Source organism: Anopheles darlingi, chromosome 2 (assembly GCF_943734745.1).
Source record: "Anopheles darlingi chromosome 2, idAnoDarlMG_H_01, whole genome shotgun sequence".
In the NCBI taxonomy this organism is placed as follows: domain Eukaryota; kingdom Metazoa; phylum Arthropoda; class Insecta; order Diptera; family Culicidae; genus Anopheles; species Anopheles darlingi.
Genome location: NC_064874.1, coordinates 50,770,427 through 50,781,902, shown reverse-complemented (window position 1 = coordinate 50,781,902; position 11,476 = coordinate 50,770,427). Strand labels below are relative to the sequence as shown.

The 11,476-nt window shown below is 46.7% G+C and overlaps 1 protein-coding gene and 1 non-coding gene across 2 annotated transcripts in view; both read right to left on the bottom strand.

The window, feature by feature from the left end:
- LOC125947882 (rootletin) overlaps positions 1-3,932 on the bottom strand; it is an 11,103-nt gene extending 7,171 nt beyond the window's left edge. Inside the window, exons 1-6 of the mRNA XM_049673353.1 lie at positions 3,236-3,932; positions 2,910-3,165; positions 2,774-2,839; position 2,439; positions 526-1,256; positions 288-453 (exon numbers count right to left, since the gene is read on the bottom strand). Coding sequence (XP_049529310.1) covers positions 288-453; positions 526-1,256; position 2,439; positions 2,774-2,839; positions 2,910-3,165; positions 3,236-3,752 — 1,737 coding nt within the window. The 5' untranslated portion in view covers positions 3,753-3,932. The remainder of the gene's footprint in view (positions 1-287; positions 454-525; positions 1,257-2,438; positions 2,440-2,773; positions 2,840-2,909; positions 3,166-3,235) is intronic.
- LOC125952980 (U6 spliceosomal RNA) lies at positions 1,763-1,869 on the bottom strand. The gene has a single exon (XR_007468900.1). It is a non-coding gene; the product is annotated as a U6 spliceosomal RNA (small nuclear RNA).
- Positions 3,933-11,476: the final 7,544 nt, after the last annotated feature.

The following is an 11,476-nucleotide window of genomic DNA, read 5'->3' as shown; positions in this document are numbered from 1 at the left end:
TACCCAAACCGACCTTTAAGTCGTAACAGAGGGTTGGCTGGTCGGACACAAGCATCGTACGCTTGAGCGTGCCAATCATCATTTCCTGTGTTGAACCTGCTAACCTCACTTTTTCTTCACGACATTCTTGTATCCTTAGCCACATGCACCATTTGCGATGTTTACGTTCTAGCTTCAACCATCTCTCTCAACTCGTCTCTCGTCTCATCGTTACGCTCGCTTGGCTACGCAATCAGTTTTCAGAGCGGCCGCACGAAATAGAGAAGGCTATTTATAGATTCGCTTACCTGCTCTTCTTCCTTCCACTCATCTTCCTTACTCAGCAGCTCATCACGGAGGTTTTCCCAGTCGTTGGTGAGCTTCTGAAGATCGTTCGTTAGCGCTTCGTTGGTACGATGAGATTCTTCCAGTTGCTGGCGCAAACAGGAGTTCTCGACTAACAATTTTTCGCAACTGAAACAGTACGTGAGTAGTGGGCAAGTGAGCAGTTTGCGCCTACTTTTCTCCAACAGATTAATTTCTTACCGTCTTCGTTCCTCGTCTAGCTGGTGTCTGATCTCGTCATGCGAACCTTCCGAGTATTTCCTGCAGGGAGATTGCGATCGAGAACGGGAGCGGGCCCGCTCTCGTGCAACCGGGCAAGAGGCTGGTGGCAGGCTTAGCGGTCCTGCGTCCACCGCCTTGCAGATTCCACCGCCACCATCCGATGGTGATGATGGTCCACCATGGTGACCGATATGGTGACGCGAAGTAGGCGATGGTTCGCGACTTCCTGTACCACCACCGTGATACCGGGTAGCGCTGCTTCCTCCCGTACATACGCCGGCCGTCGGTCCTAACTGCTCCAAGTCCGTGCAACGTTGCTTATACTGGAGCACCTTGGCCTGCAGACGGCTCACCAATGCGGCTTGATTGTTTTGCGCTTGTTTGTAGGTGTCCAATCGCCGTCGATAGTTGTTAGCTTCCTCCTGGAGCCGATGGCGTAGTTCATTGTTCTGCCGCATCAGGGCACTCGTGTCGGCGGTAGTAGGACCGGTTCCACCGCTACTACTGCTGGATGCCATCTTGCCAACAATCGGTGGTCCCGTCCCCGGTACACCAGACGTAACGACCGTACTTGTTGTTGACGTCTCAAGCCGAGACTTGTTGAAGGGTCTCGAAAAGGGCTTTTTGGTACGATCGGACGATCCGCCGTACCCTATTCCACCTTCCGAGCCACGAAGACCAACACTTGGCGCACAATCCTTTCCGTTCAACTGCGAAAATGGCAAAAACAAAACTCACTGTTAGACATTGCGCAGAGTCTGGAAAACGCTCATCACCTTGAATGAAACAACTTTCTTCATTGATACGGATTACTCTCTAACTAAAACACGTCCTCCTCGTTAAGGCAAATAATAAACACTGAATAGCATGTAAAAAGGAACCAAATAGCCCAAAACGACCGGACAGTGTTTTGGGCCAGACAAAAAATCGATATCACGGACCCCTTGGAAAGCACTGGAGGTTCAGAGCGGTGTGCGTTTCCCCTACGCAATGGTCAGTCAAGGGACATGGGCCCATGCAGGGGACCTGTGGTCAGGTGCATAATTACGATTTGGGACACATGTGTCGCGTAGGGTGACTATAAGCCACACGCTGTAAATCCTGACAGACTGAGAGGTGAATTGTTCCCGCAGGAAAGTGGTCTCGGTTGAGTGAGCAGCGTGGTTTAGGACACGTGTATCACGTAGAGGAGGAAAAAGATCGTGAGAGTTGGGAAAAAAATATGGAACGCTTCACGATTTTGCGTGTCATCCTTGCGCAGGGGCCATGCTAATCTTCTCTGTATCGTTCCAATTTTAGTATATGTCCAGCCGAAGCTAGGACAAGCAAGGCCATCTTTACACACTATATATACAATCTCTCTTTTGCGCTTGTTCTGGTGATACATTAAATTCATGATCTGCATTACACTGCCATCTAGCGGATAATAGGGAACTTTTTCGAGCGCAGAGCCTGATGACGTTGTAGAGTTCTACGGACGTTTCAATTCGGTGCCGAAGAAAACAGAAAAAGACGGCGTTGAAACCGCGGAAAATCCTTTTGCAACACCGCCGGAATCAACTCAACAGAGTACAGAAATCTGCGGCCAGGATCGGGGTGCCCCAAAGGTAAATCTGTAGCCGGTATGTTATAAAGCCCGTGATTTTGCAAGGATCTTGCATTAACAATCGAATTCCTTTTCCAGTAACCATCACGGCAAGATCTCCTGCAATTACGATCACGGAATGCCGATACGGAAAGAGAATGGACAGATTGCACTCTATCGGTCCATCTCACATCCGAAACATCCGTGCATCCTGCATATTAAAAACACTCCTTCTACCATTCTGATACTCCGACTAAAATGGTAAGTTACTCTTACCCTCTACACCGTGTCGAACATTTTATCATACACTTTCTTGCGGGACTTTTTGCTGGATTTTAATATACTGGAAGCGCCTAGATTTAAACCAAACGGCTGCTGTCACCAGCAATAAAGGACTCGCCTGGATGATTTTCTCAGGCGATAATGAACTCCAAAATGAAGCAAATTAATTATCGGCTGGAGGCGTTCAGAATCGCCTTTACCAGTATAATTGGGACCTTTATATTTGTATTCAACAGTCAACAATGATCGATTCATGACCTAAAGACAAAATCAACAATGATCGATTCATGACCTAAAGACGATGCCGTTCCTTACAAAAACGTCCAATGTCTTAATCAGAGCTTTAAAAAGGTGGCTAACAGCTTGTTGAACTCATCCGCAAAGCGCAGGTGGATGTTATGTTTTCCCTCGGGGAACACATGAATGCTGTAGACCAAAAAAGGGATTGTAATGTTAGCGAAGGACCGAATTGGCCGTCCCGCCCGATACTACTCACTCTGAGTTCTTGATGTTGTTCAACAGATAAGGCACATGTTCCGGGATGATCATCGGATCTTTGGCCCCGTGTACGATGAGTGTGGGAGCCTTAATCTTGCTTAGCTTTCTGCTACAAATGTCTCCCTCGCATTGTTTATGAATCTGTAAAAGACCATCAACCCACGCTGACCAAAGCTTCGGAAAGTATTCCACGCCGTACACCTTCTCCATCGGTTCACGCATTCTTGCCGACCACTTGCTTACATCCCGAATATCTCGAGTATGAATGAAAGATAAAGCATGCCCACGTTAGTTCGAAGCGGTGATCCTTTTTCCCTACAATACCTTCATATATCTTCGTTTCAGCATCCGAGATGTAGGAGTTCGAGCCCCAGATGATGAGCTTCTCCACTCGGTCGGGATGATTGGCAGCTTGTATCATTCCCGTGATGCCCCCATCGCTCCAGCCCGCGATGCTGTACCGATCGAATCCCAGCTTTTGCATGAGCTCGTGGGCGGCGGCCGCATCCTGCTCGAAGAAGTCCAGCGAGAAACGTTTTTCGGGCGGTCGGGATTTACCGTATCCCGGCGGATCCCATGCAATCAGTTTGTGCTGCGGTAACAACGTAGGAAGCTTCTCGATTTGGGGCTTAAAATCGGTCCAAGCAGTTCCGAGCGCACCGGGCAGCAGAATTAAACCCCTGCTGCCCTGTCCAGCCTCCACAAAATGCACATCATGGGAGCCGATGCGAAGGTGATCCTGCCTGGGTTCAGTGGACATTTGCCGAGAAGATGATGATGACCGTACGGCTTTGGACACCAACTGCAAGCGGCTTCGCGCGACGAAAGCCAGCAGATGCATCTCGTTGATTGGGCTTCAAGATTATGCTGTCACAACTAAAATATGTCCTAGTAATAGGGTGGTAAAATGCTAGTTGCAATAAAACAAAATTCAACGTTTTTAGAAAATTGGTTTCGCGTAAAAAGTTGACACTTTCCGCTCGAGAAAACACCAACAAACACATGCGTGGGATTGTGTTGCGACACAAAATTCGTGTTTTCGAAACAACTCAGAAATCATCATTTCGTGAAAAAAGAAGTCTCAGTTGATTGAAACAGGATTCTATCATAAGGTCCGTTTTTATTCGGTGCCGAAAAAGATTACGAATCGCTTCCTCACGTTTGTTTGCCACCCCTTCAACAAGAATCTCGTGGGTTTGATGGCTGATGGTGGGAGGCAGGAGGTGGGAAGCGGGAGGGCTTTTGTCGTATCAACAAACACAAATTGCCATGGTTGTCATCGTAATTGCTGTTTGAGTAGCGTTTGCAGAAGCTCAACGTTAATGGATTTCCAACGCCACTTTTGATGCGTGACGCGGCAATTACAAATCATTTCGGAAAAGATCAAATTTTGTTTGATGGAAAGAACTAGAAATAGAGCTGCAAATTGCATAAAGTTTCCAAGACGATCGTATAACTAGAGCTCAACGGTTGGCTGTTTTGCATTGGTGGTACTTGTTATTTTTGTACACATGATTGTTTACTGTATTATCAATGTGTTTTTTTCCGCGAGATCTTAATGATGATGATTGGAAAAGGCGAAGAAAACATGTTTTTATGGAAAAAAAACAAGAGTGTCGCCATGGTGATCGTTAGTCAACTTTGCAATTCGACGTTTTTCACATTCAATTCATCGAAGAAATCAGAGGTCCCGATGAACTGTGCCATAGATTACGATGGCTTGCCTAGTTGTGAATCACCCCACGCTAGCAGTAAAACAAACGCCCATAATTTATCTTTCCCTTACCCTCGGGTGCATTATCAATCGGAAACGCATCTAGTAAATAAACTTACATGCAAATCAACTTCTTTTGCGTTCAGGACGTTCTATCGATTCAATAAATTGTTCCTTTTCTCTCTTGCTTCCGGTTTAAACACTCGGAACTATGGAAAACACACACGCAACGTTCACTGGAAATGAAAGCGAAGTACCTTTGCGGAGCCACGAGGGTAATTTTGTCGAACACATTCCATTCCTTGTGACAACGGCATCAGTCCCACGCTAGATGGCAGATTCACAAGGAATTATAAAAAAGAAGTACCTCCGGTGGAACAGATCCCCAGCGCTCGGAGTAGGCTGTGGTTGAGTTCGCACAATTTTCCACTTATTTATTTACTTGTTTACGGGGTTTATTGAAAGGCACGGTAGAATGTTTATGATTATTTATGACCGACGAGAGCGATGGCTTTGGCTCCCGGGGCCGTTGCTACGGTTTTGCTTAACGGTGTGGTATTGGCAAGCAACACGCATAGGAAAAGAGCTTCAAATCGCTGTTGGCGATGTCTCGTGCTCGATGTGACTAAAAACGCTGGGTTATTTGTCTCTTCTATTCACCTTGTTTTTACCGTACAATATTTGCAAGGACCGCTATGTTGTGGATAACGCAAGTCGGTTGGATCTATTGATCGCTTCCGGTGAAGCGAGCTACGATACTGGAGTAACGCGGTTCTTCCGTGTCCCAAGCAGTCATTTATAACGGAGTTTGCTTTGATTTACGACTCTTTGGGACTAGTAGTCACCCGATGCGCCGCCAACCAATTTCCCCGCCAGCCACGACTGGTAGTAAAACTTCGGAAAAGATCGAAAATCGTAGTAACCAAAAATACGTATATAGGCCAACTTATACTCTCAACTGTGCTGGTGTTGGAGAAATCATGACGTGCTGGTTGAACTAGATGCAAAATTTGATCGATAGCCAGCTTACAAAAGGGAGCACAAGCGTACATTATCTAAGGACGCCAGTTTTGCCATCTCTGTGATTCTTAGTGGAAAGAATAGAAAAACCAAATAAATTGCTCAATAATCTGTAAAGCTTATGGGAAGCTAGAATCAATAGTTAAAACTGGCGACTGGAAACGAAACATCGAAAGAGACGAGTCCTTTTTTAACCACATCCCCCTAACCCCCCTTCCCGCTTTCCTTCATAACACTCCCGTAAACAGTGCAATAACCCGAAATGGAGAAGTAAATAAAGTCGGCATAGACTGCGTCTACAAAGTTTCTCAATCGTACACTCCTGAGCTCTGTTGCAATCTACCCCGTGCAATCGGTTGGCTGGATTCTATTGCAAATCGTTCGTTCCTGGTGCAGAGTGGAAAGCCGATTGACGAGTGAAAATAGGAAATTTCTGGGTGGTGAGAGGGTGGCTGAGAGAAAGTTTTCATTTTTCTCTACTTTCTCGTGCTATTCCGGAACGACGAACGAGGAATGGTTCCGGAAACAGTGATGCCTCGATGAAATGATGATTGGCGGCGCTGTCTTCTTTAATTAGCGCATCCCTACATCGCGTGCTACCGTTGTGGTGGTAATCATTGCCAATCAAAATCACCGCAAAAATCACATGAAAGCGCAGCGCTGCAGCTCCTTGGCGTGACGTAACGGGTATTCGTGCAAAAAGTGGAAAACGTGTTTGCTTGGATCCTGGTAAACACGGACTATTTTTGATAGCTCGCTGACGGCTGATTGTACTATTTATCGAGTCTCGCAGGGATAGCAACAGGTAGTTGAGGAATTTGATGTTTTAAATTTCATTCTGTTTGGGCGAGTTGATCGAACAGTGAGTTTGCGTTGGTGCAGAAACACCCAACAGTGATATGTAACAGCGCGTGGAAAACGTTATCAGCGAAATAAGAAGCGAAATCCACATTCAACCGGTTCGTCCACTAACTGTGCTCTGGTTCACAGTATACTAGCAGCACAACGGCACGAATCATTTGCACTCTATCTAAGGAGATTCCAACGGACTATGGACTTTGACCTGAACGTGGAATTCCATTCACACTCCCAATGAAACATGCTGTGTAATGCTTAGGATTCTCCAACTTGTCCTTTACGGTCATATCAATAAACCGTTGCCCTAATCTTAATAATCTCACGATCGACAGCATCAATTCAAGCTATTGTCGTTTTTAAGTCAATACTGACTAAAATTAAGTAATGTAAATATTACCGGGTATTGTAGCGCATGACTAGACTATTTGAATCCGAAAAAGGCGTTGCACGCGATCTGGACTTTGCACCTAGTGCTGAATCCCAGCGCGATCGCTTGATGATGCAACATTGCTTGTTGAACAGTGTACGAGCTTTAACATTAGTTGGCTTATCTTTAATAGGAAAAAAAATAATCATTTGCTGATCGGTCCAAAGTATGTTTTACTCCCGGCGCTATATGCCACACCGCACAAGTCGGGCTTGAGGGCCTCTAATCGGGCAGACGCCGGTCAGTCGAAACAGTCGGTGCCAGGAAAAAAGACGACCCTCAGTGGCAATTTCGAACTGCGTAGCAACAACCCCCACCCATCCCGATGTCACAATTTGTCCGTATTCGGGAGGGTACCGGCCAGACAGTGAAACCGTGCGTTTCGAGCCGGAAGAAACAAGGTTCGCTTATCGACGGTACTTCGCTCCGCGAGAGAGCAACTAAGACCATTGCCTACACACGCGTCCTTACATCTATCGCCATCCATCGTCGCCCGCATGACGATCACGTGCCGTTCTTGTTGATGCGCCTTAGCCGGAACAACAATCGCTAAAATCGTTTTGCATTGCAAGGCCTGCTATAGAACATCGCTACATCTGTGTCGCTTTACGGTCACATCTAGTGTTCCTGGTTCAGCGCTTGCTACTGCCAGCTGATAACACACGTGTCGGTAGTCGAATTTGTGTGGTTATGGGGAGGTATTTGAATCTAACTTCAACAAAATGGGCAAGCGTTCAAAGCAATGGGTCGATTCGTAGAGCAAGTCGCATACTTTGCCTCTGGGCGAAATCGATCCGTTGCACAAAATGTTCAAATCAACTCACTTATCACCCAAGTACATATTGCAATCATGCATTCGAATGGTGATTTCGTGGCTTGACCAGGATCTTACCCCTGCCCCGAACATAGTCCTGCACCCGGTGACGCACGGTTTGGCATCAATACTTAGTATCAATTACCAAGCACTTCTCAGCAGCGAACCATCTTTTTCGGTTCACGAGTCACACTGTCGAGGTCTCGTATCAGTGTCGGCTCGGCTACACCAGTTGCTATCAATCATGCAGGAAGCTCTTCGTAAACAGTCACATAGAAAAATTAAATAAATCACAATCTTCGGTGTCTTTGTACGTAGACCGGGTCGCCAGTATTCCCTCACCAACTTATTACTACAGAAGGGGACTTGGTCATGCGCCATTGGTTTTTGGGGGCTACATCGTAACATGGATTGTAAATGGATTGTATGCAGGGTGACTTCTATCCCTAAGTGAGGATGGGCATATTGATTAGCGCTACCCTGTAGTAGCCAGAGCTGGTGGCTCACAGTGTTGTCACAGGTATCCATTCACTGCTCCACTGTCTACTTAGCAGCAATCCACTTTGACTTGATAATCGATATTCCGTAGAATTCGTGGCCTCAATGCAGTGCCATTTCTTCGCGTAGTGTTCATGTTTCATAGCCATTTCGAGATAGGCATCAAATCGAGCCTCACCACAGTCTCGCATGCGGAAGCAACTCGACATCGAGGAACGTCGAGGAGCATAGCTTCTTAGATCGGGCCGGGATAGTGGATGAAGGTAGTGAAAGGTTCTTGGTTAACTTACGCGCGACATCACGCTGACGTTGTTACGAAACGATTGGAAATGCTCCAACAGATAAACTCGGCACTTGACACAGAACTGTTCGAAATGTTGCGCACTCTGGCCTTTGGTGTTTTCGATAAACGACTTCTTCGGTACCGATCGGTCAAAGATGAAGCTAACCGATGCACTTTCGTCCCGATCGGTGACAGTGTCGTTACCTTCGGCTTGGAGAGGTGCACGAGGCCGATGGAATTGAGATGAGACCGCGTTCAGATTCAGTTTGCCGGTATCGGTGGGCTGCCGGGAGTGAGGTTCCCTTAACCAGCTCTGACCATCCGTCGCAAGAAACAGGTAATCCACCAGGTCACTCTTATCCGCACCGACCGCTACCACAAGGTTTTGCTCGGTATTATTGGGCACCCTCGGAATACTTGTTCGGTTTTGGTCCGCTCTTGAAGACAACTGACGAGGAACTGAACCCTGCGGTGAATCGTCGAGTCCTTTTCTAACGAGTTTTCCCTTCGAGTTCGTAGTACACGCCTCGCTACGGCGGGCTGAGGAGCGGCAGTTGTTGCAGAAGATAATTTGTTTATCGTTCACCTTGGTAGCGAAGCATAGATCGCCGATTTCGACCAACGACACCCGTACGCCGTTGCTTCCTGACATGCGCTGTTCCCACTGTACGGCCTGCTCGAGCAGTTCCAGACAGCGGGTTCCGGCCACCGCAGGCTTTTGGCGCGCTGTTGACAACGCCACCGATGCGATTGGCCGCGTGTTAGCAGCCCTGTCGGCTTGTCGTGTTTCTGCTTCGCGTGGCATTGCTAGAATCCTCACATACAATATGCTACCACTACACGCCGATTTCACTTGAAAGCACTAGCGAAAGAATTGCGTTCCGAATACAGGGATTCAACCGTTCGTTTTACTTAAGTTGACTATTTAACGTGTTTCAAACATTCTTAAGTTCTCTCTACACATTCCTTAAATCCATCTTCTGCACAAATTTGTGTTGAGATGCGGAGAATGCAAGAATCTAATATCTATAGCTTGGAAAAGTCTGAAAGAGAACAGGACCCAGACCCATGAAGTGTTCCCATATGACTGATGAGCTAGAAGGAAAGTCCCCGGAACTAGGTCACCAGGAGTCGCAGTTCTGTGTGTCTCCGATGGGGAGCTCCAAGGTGATGATGATGAATCAGCAGATAACACTTTCGCCACGGTATTCCATACCGAAAAGGTACCGAGAATATCGACACAGAACCAGGAATACGCGAAGTAAATGTATTCCATTCCCTCGTTGCCAATCTAACACGAATACACAACATAGCACACATCGGTCTTATCAGCTACCACGGATGGTTCAGTGCCATTCAGTTTTCAACATTCTCGCCACACAGTAAGGAGACACATGAAGACAGTTTTGTCAACAAGCGGCTATCACCGTTTAGCGGAAAGATTGAAAATAGCGGCATCCGAAACGAGTCCGGTTCGCTGGAAGCTGGATGAATAGGTGCTGTTGTGTGTGTCTGAAACACCACAATCTGCACAGGATTATACTAAATGATAATGGTATGCAATTGAAAATTAAAAAAAAAAACAACAACTAAAAACAAAACACTGGCCGGCCGGTTGATTAAGTTCAACGACTTGTACCGGGTGCTGGATCATCGCAAAGTCTATTAATGTTTCTTGAGTCTTTAGATTGAAACATTTGGCCCGGAGCCGCCAGAAAGCAGAGCGAACAATCGATCCATTAAACGGAAAACGTTCGTTGACAAGGCACCAGTTCTTCTATGGTTGGTGGTGGTGGTGGTGCTGTGGTTACAAACATGAGTTTTCCACCCAAGCACACAGCTTGGGCTCTGCATGCAATAAGAGCATAAAAAACCAAATAGCGGAATCCCCAACCTGCTCACCAAAAACTCATATTCGAGCATGGCCAAAACATGTTGGCATTCGCCTCCAGCTCCAGCTAAAGCCAATACTAGCGCTACCTGCGAGCGAGTGTGAGTTCCTTGCGATGATTTAAGTCACTTTCTACTCTTTTTCGAAGATACTTCCTATAACATATCAAGCTTCGCAGGCTCGTGAGTGGCACGCTAGTACCTCGCACTGCATATAGAGAAGACCCTATAGGGTACCAGTACCATCACGTATACGTGATGCTCTAGCTCTATCGCGGAACAGCAGAGCTTGTGGAATACGAATGATAATAAAAGATACGTGATGGGGCAGCAAGGATCATAAGAATGCATTGTATATGAGGAATATCGGTAAATAAACATGGCCACCCGACAGGTACCCGGGCTGCTGTTATGTGAAGCGGCATTAGTCCAATCGGAATGGACTGTTCGCGAAAATCGCGCGTATCGCGTCCCGAATTGTGTTTACTCGAAGACAAGCGCTGGACTATGGTTCCTTCCGGAAATAGATAATCGGGCAACCTCATTCTATCACGAGACGTTTGAAATGTTTTTTCTTCGTTAATCGTTATCTTGCAGAAGCATTCGAATCATTGTAACGCGGTACAAAGAAGGTAATATACTGTGCTATTAGCGGTGGTGTTGGCGCTTGTTGTTGTTGTTGTTACAAAACCTTTAAACCTGAGCTATAAGATAACGCGAGCGCAATTGATTATTCACTTCTGGCCACAGTGATCAGGCGCGACTGCGTGCTGCTGGTGATCGTACTTGCCCCGCGCAGGTCTCCAGTACACATTCGTCCATCGAAATGCGATGCGGTCTGCGGTCACTGCCAAGGACATTGTCTATCAAAACATGTCTCTTATCGTCATCACTTGGCAAACTATATGCAAACGAAAAGGTTCGGCCTTACCACCAATTCCGGCGCCTTAGAACGCCCGACAAGACTAAGAATGTCATGATCACAAAACGTGATCATATTGTATGCAGTATTATGTCACCGACACGCTTTTCTTCCCTCTACCGTTGGTCCTCTACCTGTG